The 14,231-nt window shown below is 40.5% G+C and overlaps 1 protein-coding gene across 7 annotated transcripts in view; it reads right to left on the bottom strand.

Annotated features, from left to right (window-relative positions):
- LOC146440753 (sodium channel protein type 5 subunit alpha-like) overlaps nt 1-14,231 on the bottom strand; it is a 209,788-nt gene that overhangs the window by 130,430 nt on the left and 65,127 nt on the right. For all 7 annotated transcript variants that reach the window (XM_085050201.1, XM_085050194.1, XM_085050197.1 and 4 more), the window contains exon 8: nt 1,873-1,936. In XM_085050201.1, the coding sequence (XP_084906327.1) occupies nt 1,873-1,936 (64 nt within the window). The remainder of the gene's footprint in view (nt 1-1,872; nt 1,937-14,231) is intronic.

Here is a 14,231-nt window from a genome sequence, read left to right as displayed (position 1 = left end):
CTGTTTGAGGCTGTAACTTTCTCATGGGCATGGTGCCTCCACCAGAGGTTTTCTCCAATCATGGCTTTTTGATGACACACTGCAATTTATTAACTTTCCTGGAAAGGAAAGAGGGTGGGTTTGCTCACATGCCTTGCTAGAAGCTAACCCTTAAATCCACACAGGCTACCAATATATAAATGCTCCATGGATATTGGATTGGTGTTTAATTTCCCACCAGCTGAACCATTCCAAAGCAGGAGTAATCAACTCTTTCAACACTGCCCATGACCAGCAGCTTTCCACCCCCATGGCTCAGGTCATCAGCGAGAACAATGAATATTCCATGACACACCAAATGTTGTTTTTGTGCAGAACACTGGTTTTTCCCAATTTTATCGCCTATTGGTTTGCAAAGGCTGAGGTTCACTAGCACAATGCAGATTGCCAAATCCTGGGATTCCCGGGAAACATCCCAATAGTGTTGGAGTTCTGCCTGAGCCTGGATAAATGCAATGTATTACAATCAACAAAGGGCTTAATTAATGGATGCTGACATTGTACCTCCCGAGGAACAAACAAAGGGGAAAGCATGGCCCTCTGCCCAAGGATCTTAGAGCCTCTCTCAGGCTGGCAATGCAGATCAGACACACCAGGCCTGCAGAGGGAAGGCTGACACTGAGCTTCCCCTTTGTCTCGGGTCAATACAGATACAGACACTGGCAGCAGAAAGCAAAGCATCTCTTCCCAGGACTCCAGGGCTTTTCTGGCCTTCTTGTCCACAAGCAAGTTCAGATTTTCTCTTCCCTTCATCTTCCTGCTGTCTCTCTGCACACACATGCCTTTTTTCTCATTTAGCTCTTCCTAAGTTAAACTCTATCTTTTTGTAGTCTTCCACATTTGGTTCTACCTGCTCAGAACATGTCCCTCCTGAAGTAGATCATCTCACCTCCTCCCTGCACTTGGCCTATGTCTCCAACCTCTCTAATTCAAATGCTCTCACATATTTGGCTCAAAAGCTCACCCATCCCACCACTCTGAGGTATTTTCTGCCTTTTCCTACAACTCCTATCAGCCTACAATCTTTGCATGGCTTACAATTTCCTCTGACCACACAAGATCCCATCTCTTTCCATCCTGTCTGAACTCTTCCACTTCCATCAGGATCATGAGAGGCTGTCAAATAAAATCACACACCCTGACAGTGCGCTTAGACCCTGAGGATGGGATGCAGCAGGAATCATTGGCATCTACAGATGGCAGGGATATGAATAAAGTCCTTTATGCAGAGGATGTTAGTACACCTCTGGATCTCTTCACTCTCTATACAATGACAAAATGAAACATACACAGTCTGCAAACAAATCAAGTGAAAATGTAGATCACAATTCCAATCTGATTACCTTCCCACCTCCAAAATGTTCTATTTTTGGGAGATTTGCTGATTTGTTTATCTTCCTTTGCCAAAAGCTGGGAATTCATCATCAGTTTAAATCCCTCCAGCTTTTCTGTTTCCATTTCTGTTCCATTTCCATTAAAATACTCTCCACTCAGCCAAAATGTTACTTGGTTTTCACTGCTTTTTTACCGAGAAGTTCAAATGTATTGAAAAAGAATGATAATAAGGCCCCTAAAGATTTTAAACCTGAATAAGTGACACACAGAATCTTCTCTTCCCTGCAGTTGAGAAAATTGTATTACTATGCACAATATTGTCATTATCCTCTCTCCTATTACACCTAAACACAAGGAAGTTGAAATATCTACTTCATGCTGATGAAAAGTGGACAGAACTAGAGGAAAATGTAGCAAAAAAAAATAATAGTGATAATAATGATAATAATAAAGGCAACAAAACTAGACCAGTAGTGAAGATATTTTTAAAGTACTTACCCAGCGTCAGTGCTATTGCCACACAGTAACACATCTTCTGTACCATTCTTTATGAAATAGTTCACTGCAACAGAAATAGAGAAATGGCTTTTTAATAAACACTTTCTGGGAATTCAAAAATATCATCCACCAACCAGCATATTCAACTGGGACAGCAACTGAGAGATGAATGGCATTCTTTTCCTTTGTTTTGCTAGTTTTAACTCCTATAAATTGGGAAAATTAATATATTTTTTCAAACCTCTGCAAGCACTTGCTGTTTGTATTTCAAACCTGACCAGCTGGATGAGGTGGCCATGGGCTGTGGGCAGTGTTTGTAGGAAATGCTATCCAGCCACATCCCTGTTTGTTCAAACCAAGAGCATTGCTACAAAATTCTGTAAATGTAATGAAACCAAACCATATGCTAGCCTGTAACTTTTAGCCTCTACACTGATGAGACACATATTAATTCAAGTTTGTGGCAGAAATTACTGACTCATAGGTTAAAAACGTAACCAGCTATAACTCAGAATGTAATAATATTAACAGAGCAGCCCACTCCCTCAGTCTGGTGGATTCTGCTCAGCAGAGAAAACACACAGCGTAAAGCAAAAGAAACAAAAATGCGCCCTGTTAAAGATCAAACAAACAAGGAAGTATTTGCAAAGACAAATATTTATCAATGTAGTCATCTGTAATGGCAGTGGAGACAGACACTACTCAAGGGAGCCTCAGAGGAGCAAGGTAGGTGCTGTGGATCATTCCCTGCTTGACTATCAAGAAAATTAAGGATCTCCAGGCTAATGAGAGACTTTGCATACACACTTCTTCTTCTATCCCCAGCCAACCAAGCCTAACATTCAAAGTAACAGAACAGGAGGCCAATTTCTTCTTGAAAGTATAAGCAAAATCAATGTTCAGGAGGGAGTGAGAAGAAAATGAGATGTTCTAAGGAACATCTCTAAAACCTGGACGGTGGCAGGGAAGAAAAGATAAAAGCATTGATCTAGAAACATAATAAATGCAAAAGAGAGGTGTGCAGCTTCCTGAGGAAGGGTAAATAACCTGGTGTGCTTTGCTGCAGTGGAGAAGATGTGATCCCCTCTTGGTGAAGCCATGATGGTGGCAGCCTTGTGCAGTAAGGCTTTGAGAGCTGAGAGACCTCTGCAGATGCTGCTCACGAGAGATCCTCCATTCCAGGCTAACCCTCTGTTGTGAAATGTTTTAAAAATCAAGAGTGACAGCTTATCCAGGCGGGCTATGCAGGGAATGCTCCATGGCTCAACCACCGAACAGATGTGCTGTGGCTTTCTCAGTAAGCTGTGAGGGGTGGAAAAGCCCTGCTCTGCTGCATGCCAAGAGGGAATTACTGCCCAGGAGCTTGTGGTTACAGGGGCACGTGATGGTGTTCACAAGTTATCAGAGCACAGATCCTGCTCACATTGGAGGCTTTTCCACTTTGTCTGACATGGGGGCTTTCTGTGGAAACACCTCGTGTGGCAGCAACACCCAGGAACTGAATGTGGTTAAGGATTGGGGATCAATCACCACAAAATGGGGAAAGATGTGTTTGCATCACATTTCACCCTCCAGTTCTGCTGGGCAAAGACTTGTGTTTTTCTCAGGCATCTTATTTGGGATACACAGAGTTAGTGGCACAAACACGCCAGAACACTTTCTCTCCAAGCTAGATGATCTTTAAGGTCCTTTCCAACACAAATCATTCCATGATTCTGTGATTTGAAGGCTGATTGAAGTTCTGGAGCACAGTGCTGGTTGAAAACCAAACTGACACCTCCTGGTCAGCCAAATCAGGGGACGAGAACAGATTCTGAGCACAGGATTAAGGAGGACAAGGATTCTCTGTGTGCATACAAGAAATTTGAAATCTCAAGAACAGACAAAATTCTCTTGTCTGCTGTTGATTTAAACATTTTCATTTCGAAAACTAGCAGCAAGGCAGGTGCCAAAGAGCCCCAGGAAATGCAAGATGAGGAACTGGAGTGTGGGTGCTGCTGGGAGGGGACATCTTCACCATGGGGTTTGTGCAAGGCAGTGTCACAGCCACAGTGAGAAACCTCGGGCTGAGGAAGAGGCAAGTGCCTGATTCCCCACGGATAAATGAAAGGGGGATTAGAGCATTATACCCAAGGAGACAAATTGCTGTATTATCAAAAGTGTGCACAACAATCAATCTCTCCTTCAAAGCCTGTTGGTTTGGATTTCAATCAAGCCTGCTGGGCAATCAGAGGGCTGCAAGAAGCAAACAGGCATCACTCTTGTTTTAAAGAACAAACCACCTTGGTACCAAATTAACCCCTGGCTTCAGCTTCCCATCAGTGCACTCTAATGTGGGTAAAGAATGAGAAACTCCTTTTTCACACAGAGTAGCATTTTCTCTCTGAAACACAGGCTACTCAAACTGACCAGCCTGAAAACACAGTGATTTTTACATTATCTTGGAAGATTGCAATTAATTTTTGCTGTGCTTTCTTTTTCACTGAAAAATTTCAGCCTATGAGTGGGAAAAAAGCTGGAAAACAAATATGGCAAATAAAACTGAAACACTATTTTAGGTGTTTCCTTTGTTTTTTTCTTTTAAAATTTTAAAGTAAAATTAAGCCAAAACCATGATGTTTGTAGCACCTGTGTGTGTGTACATAAACTTCTTGCAACATGCCATTCTTTCCAAAGAAACTGATAATTTTTTTTCTCCCAGCTTTACTAAAATGTTGATGTCACTGTTATAGGGTATACATTGCCTTTTAGGAATTTTTCTACAGGAATTTCCACAGTGAGGTAACTACTTGGTCTTATTAAAAGAATTTCAAATGGTCTGAATAACAAGGTCTCTTGCAAGTTTATGCTCTGCCTCCTACATTTCTCAAAGCAAACAACACTGGCCATAGTTTTAAAGTCATTATATGCAAATTAGTTAAACCACAAATTCACCTGGTCTATTCTTGCAATTTCTTCCTTCCAAAGTCAGTTCCTCATCATTATATCAGTTTCATTCTACACTTTTTCTGATTTGTCAATATCTTTCAGGGTTCTGCATTGCTCTCTCCCACACCAGGTGATTCTAACAGAGTAAACATTCACAATGTCTTTACTTATCAATTAATGGGGGAAAAAAAAGGCAAACTTCCTCAAAAAAAAATAAATATTATTCCAATTAAAAATATACTCAGGTTTATGCTTTCCACACCTCTATCACACAACTGAGCAGAAAGCCTGTAGGGTACAAAGATTGCAGGGTAGAAACCTTCCTCATTTCTCTGTGAAGGAAAGGAAAATTTTCTGATTCAGAAAAATAAAAACGGTTGGAGTCAGCTTAGCAAACCCAGTTTCTGCCCCCAGCTTCTGCTCCTCCTTTGAAGGCCCTACTGAAACGTTACTTTGAGTCATCTTACAACAAATTAATTCCAATTAAAACTAAAACCACAACAACAACCCTAAAGAGCAACATTCAAATACCATTAGTCACTGCCCAGAGTCCTCTGGCTGACTTTCTAGCAAAAACTTCAGCGAGGTGTTTGTTATCTCAGACTATTTATTGCAGCCACACGGGCGCTCGCTGGTTGGAGACTTTCTCCTTGTGCTGGGCTGGCACAGAGCACTGACAGCCACCCAACGCCCCGATTCCAAATTTAAAATGCAGCTCAGAAAGCTCCATCTCCTTGTGGCTGTGATACGTGGCACAGAAAGGAAATAGACAACACCCCCTCGTCGCCCTTTCGCCCACCGGCGCAAACACGCTTTGCCTCCAGTAATACAGAATAATTAAGAGGAATCCTTGCTGCACTTGCTGTGTGCACACTGTGTCACACGCGGCCAAGCCTCTAATAAATGAAATTGAGTTTGAAGATGAAAAACATGCCTCACAAAAACCATGGAACAGGCTGTATTAAGGGTGTTATTAGGGAAGAATGCTTGGGGAAAAAATGGCACTGCCGGTTAGTTCTTCCCGGCTGAAAGGTGTTGCAAATAATTATAATAATCAGTTTCTCTCCTGTTGCTCAGCCCATGACAGGGGATTTGGCTCTCTTTTGTTGTCCCTTGGCATTTGCTGCTGCTGACCCTTCTGCTGGGTTTCAGAGGCTCTTGGGTGTTCTCCTCTCCTTGCTTCCCATCCTCCCTCTTTCCCTGGGAAATCACTTCTGGCCCAGCTCTCTGCTACCTCCATACCCCGTAACCACGTGGAAGGACATTTCCAAAAGTTCAGTTCAAACAGAAACAGGAGGACTTAGGGCCAAGATGGTTGGGTGGGCAGAGGGGGCAGAGATCAAGGGAACAACTTTATCTACAGCACTAGCTACTACACGACTTTGTGGTAAACACAGCCTGGAATTCTGGGCATGAGTTGTCCTGCTGGAGATATGGAAGGGCTGGGAGGAAGTTGTAGAAAGTCATACAGCCAGGTGGTGGGAGGAAAGTGGTCTCCTTCAGTCTGAGCCTCTCTGGTAGGCCCCTATTAGTGCTTCTCCCCATACTCCAGACAAGTCAGAGAAGCAATTTCCCTGCCAGGCTCAGCAGTCACCACAGCACAGAAAATGTCTCCAATTCCGACAGCACCGCTTTTTCCCCCTTTGAGAAAAAGCCACTAAAAATATCAATCAAGCCCTCTTGAGCTAGATGGCTCCCGTGCACTAGGAAGAGGCTCTGAAAGCCTCAAAGATCCACAGTGCCTGGTTTGTGCTGCTCACATGGTCTGGGGGAACAAAAAGCACATCAGGAGTGGAGGGAAAGCACATCAGGAGCTTTTGGAGATGTGCACTAGAGGAGAGTGGAGAATTTAGATGCTGTCAGATTGGCATGGGGGCATTGCCAAATCCAGGAGCATCCCCAGGAAGTCGAGACAGGAGACAATGACTAGCAATAAACACACATGCTGGCTTTTAAACATCTTCAGATAACCTCTTGTATGCCTCTGTGTCTCACCAGTCACTCAGACCCACACACTTAGGGCTGTAGGGTGCATAGCACGTAACTAAAAGCATATTTAGGACCACTTGTTTAGACATATGCTTCACATGAATAGGCAGCAAAATGCTGAAGTGTGCTCTCTGGAAGTTTTGCAGAAGCTTTGTGTTTTGTGCAATTTTTTCATATGTTTCACACAAAAGAATTAAAATCAAAAGCTGGTACAAGGGTCGAATGCATTTGTGATTGCAGAGAGCTGATGGAAAAATAGAAAAAACCCCAACTTCTGCACTTACTGTGATAAAGAAAAATAAATTGAATCAAAAAATGACTGAGAGACAGAAAACATAGGTTAAGATGAAAAGTCAATGTGCAGGACCTCTGTGGACAAACAGAGGGCTGCAATTGCACTTTTTTGTTACATTTATAAGTACAAGGGAAACAGAGGGTGAGCAGAGAGGTAACAACATCAGCTATACACAGTATTTTCCAGACAAATAAAGTCTGAGACCTAGACTGACAGAGGGGCACTAGAGAGATCTACTCCACTTAAAAAAAAAAAAAAGAGCAAAGAAATGCAAAGTGGGATATTAAGTTGTCAGAAAGTGAAATAAAGCGGAGGAGAAAATCTCACCTATCCATAACTTTGTCAATCCTTAAATGCCCTGAATAAGTTCAGATAAGAGAGATGGATTGGGTTTTTTTTGAGGTATTCTTAGTCAACACTTTTATGTAATATGAATCTATGATCAGAGAAAAGCGTAATATTGATATACAGGGGGGCCAGGATGAAGTAACATATAGGAAAGAACTGTGGAACAGTGGTTTATTTCTATCAGTTCTGTTTAATAACTTTATCAATGATTTGGACAAGAAGGTCAAGTGCCAATTTGCAGATGACATCAAGTTGGGTGGGAGTGGTGATCTCCTGGAGGTCACTCTCTACAACTCCCTGACAGGAGGGTGCAGCCAGGTGGGATTTCCTCTCCCGGGGAACAAGTTACAGGACCAGGTGAAGTGACCTCAAGTTGCACCAGGGGTGGTTTAGATTGAATATTTGAAAATATTTCCTCATGGAAAGGGTACTCAGGCATTGGAACAGGCTGCCCAGGGAGATGGTGGAGTCACCATCCCTGGAGGTGTTTAAAGCATGTGTAGATGTGACACCTGGGGACAGGGTTTATTGGTGGTCTTGGCAGTGCTGGGGTAACGGTTGGACTTGATGGTCTTAAAAGTCTTTTCCAACCTAAGTTAGTCTATGATCTGGAAAAAAGACCACTTTCAATGCTTTCAATAGCATACCTGCCACACTGGAAAGTATTGAGAAGGTAATGAGAATGACTGGGAAAATTTAAGAAGAGCAGCAATTGAAAAAAATGAGCATCTTTTATCCTAGGAAAAAGGTGACTATCACAGTGAAAAATAACATGTATTCTGGAAAAGGAGAACAGGGAGCTTTGTGTGCTCCCAGTGACAAGAACATGATAACAATGTTTTTTTGCCTCAAGAAAATGGAGGGGGAAAAAGAAAAGAAGAATTTTCAAAACTAAAGAGAAAGGAAATATTTTTCACTTTATTTCCCATTTGAACTGCTGAAGTTGCTGCTGCAGGCTGTCCCTGTGGACAAAACATTCAAAGAAAGATTTGTTGCCTGTGTAGATAAGGATATCCTGAGGTGTAGTATTTAATGGTAATAGAAAATTAGAAAAATATCTGTTCTTTGAGCTCAATAATTGTTTTCTGGAGCAAACGGGGCTGTTTGGTGCCACAGAGAGATGCTGCTGTAGGTATGCCAAGGCTGGATAGAGTCTGGGAATTCCCATATTTTATCTCCACCACACTTGGGGGAATTCAGCACTGATGAAAATTATCAGGAGAAAAAATATCTTTACGTATTCCTTAAAACCAGTGCAATTAGAGCAAATAAGAGCAATGCAAGTTATTCTCTGCTCACGGTGCACCTGGGCTGAGTGCTCAGAGGGAAAAGAAGAAGATGCCTCTTGCCTTTGCAATGCACTTTATTGCTGAACCTGGAGCGTGGAGCAGCCACTGGACAGGTCTTAATGGGCACATAGAAATTCCTTTTAAATGCACATCACTGTGCAAGCCAAGTGGTGTTTTAATTCTGTCATTTATGAATAATTTGAAGGTGCAGGAAAACTGAAAATATTTAGTCTGAATTTTCCATGGCAGATCTTTCGTCAAATAGATCTCTCCTTTCTGTAAGAAGTGATGAGAGCAAAAAAGGTGTAACTGAGGGACAAACCCTCCTGTTTTACTGAATATTTCAAATATTTACAATATAAGAACATCATCTTTCCTCACAAGGCCAAAAAAAAATCTTACTGGATGGTCAGGAAGAGACTGTATTGGATTCAAATTACCAATTCCTACGTTTTTCTGATCCTTGCATTTCTGATGGAGCTTTCTTTTTCCATTTAGCTTAAAACATTAAAGTGCACAGGTACAATACCCACGTTAATAACACATCAGAGCATTAAGTTTTGAGCATTGATGAAGCTATTTATCAAAAGACCCACAGCAGCCGAACAAAGCCACAATATTTACAGTTAAAGTGGAGTAACGTCAATAGATTCCATGCTGACAAGCACAGTCTGAAAGCCCTGAGAGGTTCCTTGTTTTAATCACTGGTTCATACACAATCATACATAATAAAACACCTAGTCCAGTCCCAGCTTGATTTATTGCTTCTCTCTTTCCTCCCACCTCCATAATTATTCATCCAACACTCTTCGTCTTCTATTACCACCTCAAACAACGCCTCAAACACTTCAGCTCTCCCCAAACCAGCTACATTTATTGTCTGACTGGGACAAAATTCTCTTCTCTCCAGCTCCCATACAGATTCAGAGTATTTGTCCATACAGCTCCATTTCAGTGGTTGTGGAGACAAAAATTATTTCATCAGGCAGAGGCAGCAATCAAGCACAGAGCTTGGAGAAGATACCCACAGCCTCATCTACATGCAGACATACATTTGTATATTTTCACAGATATATGCCTCAATATCTGTTCCACACAAATCTTTGATCCCTTTTCAAGTGCCCAATAAGATCATGATTTGGATGGGTATCCCCAAAACTTCACATACTGCATACTTCTTTCTGAATATAGAACCTGAAGCAACCATAAGTCTTCCAGGTCTAACTGGAGGTGACAGAGATAATATGTTAATCTTGATATGGATTTTTTCTTTTTAGTTAAAGTTGTTTTGTTTTTTTCCACAGACTTTTGTTAACTACTCAATTTGACTCCAGAAGAAAAATTACTGCTGTGAAATGAATGCTAGAAACTGGAAGAAAAAAATAACAACCCTCTTTTAAGTTATAAAAATAGTAGTTGATTACTCCCAGTAAAAGGTTCATAAAGCTTAAACACTCATTTATTTTACTTGTTTGGTTTTCTTGGGGTTTTTTTAATGTCAATTGCTTGGACAGGACTATCTAAAGGAAATTACAGGGTTGCTCTTTTTTACCTTAAAAGATTCTGATTTTGAGAGAAAACATATATAGAACACTTTGAAAACAAGACTCTTTCAGAATGTCTTAAACAGGGTATTTAGCCTAAAGAAAAAGAAAATACTGAGGTTTGAGACTACCATTCCATAAGTGATTTTATAATTTAATTATATTTTTAAGATTCTTTTCTAAAGCATTTTTTCTTAGCATTTAGCCCTTACATTAAGCCCTGCTCAACAAAAGGACTAGGATTTCTACTTACTGACTAGTCAATAATCCATTTTCATAATGGAATACATAAATGACATTAAAGATTCTAAAATCATCAGCTACATGAATCAACCACACTCAGTCCATTGGTACATCTCTAAGCCAGTGACACATCTGACATCCTACAGCTTTTAATCCATTCTAACTCACACATTCATAAAGCTTCGCTTCATCAAATACATCTTTAATTTAAACACCACAACCCAAGACAGGCTTTCAAGACTGTTATTTGGAGCTGCTTTCCTAGAAATCTTTACAAGTATTGAAATTAAGCTTGTATTTTTTCAGTCAGCTGGTATTTCTAAACTATTAACTCTCCCAATGATAACCAACAGCTCAATGACTTTGATATTGATATATTGATATATTGATTGCATAATTTTCGTGATGCTGTGGATGTAAACTATTTTATGTAAATTATTTTCAACCTTTTTTTTTTCCTTTTATTTCATTTTTATATACAAACATTGCTGCATCTAAAACTCCAGTCTTCCAGGTTTGTTATTATTAATGTCTAAAAATAATCCTCCTTGGGCTTATTGATCGCAATCTCTTACCAGATCTAGAACTGCAGGTAGCAAAATAATTACCTACCAGTAGTCACTGTTTTCCCAGATGAATGATTGTAATTTCACCATTTGGCACTTGACATGAAGAATTTTTTATCCTGGTTTTATCTGATGCTCAGCTGCCCCTCATCCCACAATATTTTATTCATCCAAAGAGTAGTCCTACAGAGAAAACTGGGAGACCTGATGAGCTACTTTTGCCTTAATCTTCATTTTTTTCCCCCCTCTCTAGGTTTGCAGGGGTAAGCATTACTCATTGGAGACAAAGCTAGAATGGAATAATTTTTCTGATGAGCCTTCTTCTTGGAGGTTGCTGTTTAAACTGTGAGCCACTTAGGTGGGTGGAAAGAATATAAAAATTTTCTTGTTGATTGTGAAGAGGTGCCCACCAAAAAGGTAGATTTTAGACCTGCATTTCTACTGTGAGTTGAGGAAAGACTAAAAAGTTGTCTCATCTTCCCATGACTGCTGTGCCCAGTAGTTAAGCTGAGACACCAGAGGCACCCAAAAGCAACTTAGCTGAAGTTTATTTCACAGAATTAAGCTTTTAATGACAATGCCAAGAAACTTCTGTCCTTGATAGCCTAATCAGGAATATTTGCTGTCCCTTTTGAATTCTAGGACTTTGTATTCTAATGTTTAGTGAAGCTAAATAGAAGCCAGTTTGAATTTTCCCCACTGGATCTCCATGTTTATAAGCTTTGCCTCTTTCTTCCCAAGTTACCCAGCACTTCCTCCAAGCCATGGGAATGATAGCAACAAGAAGCAAAATGTTGGGTGGAGAGGCAGGAATTCCTTATTGGATTTATATATCATTGTCTCATGGCAGACAGGAGCAGAAAACCCAACAAGTCTCAACAACATTAGCAACCTTGCAATGCAAAGTCCTAATCTTGACAAGATTTAGGAAAAAAAGACTTTTCTTCTGCCACTGCAGCTCCTGCACCATCACTACCAGTGCTGTACTCTGCCTCTGCTGGTGGTGGAGGCAGAACAGGAGCAGCAGAGGGGAGAAGCAGCACCTGACCTCAACCACAAAATAATTGTTGGGACCACTCTGGTAGAACCTGTGGGGCTGGATTGTGTAGTTAAGGGAAGGAATTGCTGAAATTGGGGGTCATGGTGGTCATTTCTTCAGGAATCAACCGAAAATCAAGAGTTACAACATAACTGTGGTTAAGCCAGTGATGAAGTGAAGTTTATAAGCTAACTTTTTTCCCCATATATAAAACCAAAACTAGAGGACCAAGAAGACAGATGAGAAAAAATTTCCTGCCTGGAGGCTGGAAGCAGCTAAGGGAAGATTACAGAACTTTGTCCAGATAGGAAATCAGTTTTGAATAAAAAAGCAGCCCTGAAGCTAGCCCAGGCCACCCCAGATGGCTGTCCCAGAGACACAACCAAAATGTCTCCTGTAGCAAGTGCCTGTGGCACACAGTTATCTCAAACTAAAAAGGGCATTGAAAGACTCAAAACGGAGCACTTATCTTTCTTCACACTTCATGACTAAGTCTCTCAACTATTTCCTCTGCAGCACAAAGCAATTCTTTCCTGTATCGCCCTTTTAAGGGGTTTTACTGATTTTTGGTTTTTTTCATTAATGCAAAAAAAAGGTTCAAATTGATGTCATTTCAGAGGCTCTCTTCTGTCCCTTAAAACATTAAAAATGCTCTTAAAGAATCCAAAGCCAATTTTTGCTTTCCAACAGTAGAACTGTCCTGTCACCCCATTTTAATTCTCCATTTTGCTGTCCTGATGAACAGAATTAAGAATTTCCCCAATTTTAGTTTTCAGTGGTTTTCACTGCCATATTTCTTTACATCCCCCTTTTTTAATAAAGTATTATTATGAATCTCTGACAGGTTTCTATTTTCTGGGTTTTTTAGATTAGTAACCCTGCTCCAGACTAAGTGACTCAGCCACATTGGTTTTGAACTCTCCAAAGAGCTCTTGTAATTGTCCATGCTCCCTTCGAGTGAACTCTCCTATCTCAACATGTTGGCCAATTTTCTCCTCTAGTTCTTCTTCAGAGTAAACACTGACACCATTCTGTTTCTTAATATATTCTTCGTTTTATCTAATTTGGTCTGCCTACACTTTAATCCAACTGCATGTATTGCTTAATTCCCTGCAGCACTTGAAATTCGGACTGTTATTAAATTGTGGTCAGTGCTCTCCTCTAAATGGTCACTTCATTTCACCAGAATACTTATGCAAAATGAAATACCAAGCACTATCCCATCTAGTCACAAAATGAGCCACTCCTTCCATTTCTGAGCTGCTTTAGTGCAATAGTAAACATTAAATGAAAATCCTACTTAATATTACTCTCTCTTTCCTAATAGTGAAGCCTCCTTCTTCAGCATTTTGAGGAAGGCTTTATTGTTCTTATTCAGAAGTCATTACTTTTTCTTATAAACCTACTCTTCTCCCAAGTCTTCAGGGGCCTGCTGCACTGCCTTAACACTTTCAACTACTTAAATAATTTCTGTCTATTCAAAGCAAGTGACAACTGTTTGCCATAACGTACCATGTCTTTATTTTCAGGTATTATGAAATATTAATTGATATTATTACTATTATTTCTTCCTAATAAGACCACAAATCAAAATCTAATGCACTTTAATCTGTTATCTCACCAAATTGGTTATCTTTGCAATAGGTAAATCTCCTCTAGTGACAGCAAGTATATATTCATGACCCTATTAAAAAGTGCTGGATTTCCTACACAGATTTTTGGGAGTGTCTGCCCTCCTCCCAGTATCAGGGCCACATAAATAAACTTGTTCATGGTATGCTGGAGCAGCTGTACAATTCCTTGCATTTAAAGCAATGCTGCAGCTGGCCCTGACATTATTTTAACAGACTGCCCTGTGGTACATTTACCCTACTTCCATTTCCAGAGAGCCATGCTATTTTCACAGCTCCATTTCATCCTTTCACCTTCATTGCAAGGCTTTGTGCTTCCAGCCATCACTGTTTCATCCCTCAGTGCCTCTGTGAGAGGGGGAAAGCAGCACCTCACACCACTCTTAGTTATCTGTGGGTGGAAGTTATCTGCCTCCCAACCATAACTCCAGTTAATGAGTTGATTATGTGGTTCATTTTTCTCCTCAAAATAAATAAAATACCAAAG

The sequence above is a fragment of the Lichenostomus cassidix genome, chromosome 2 (assembly GCF_008360975.1).
Source record: "Lichenostomus cassidix isolate B80296 chromosome 2, HeHo_3.0, whole genome shotgun sequence".
NCBI lineage: Eukaryota > Metazoa > Chordata > Aves > Passeriformes > Meliphagidae > Lichenostomus > Lichenostomus cassidix.
This window is presented reverse-complemented; position numbering and strand designations above follow the sequence as displayed.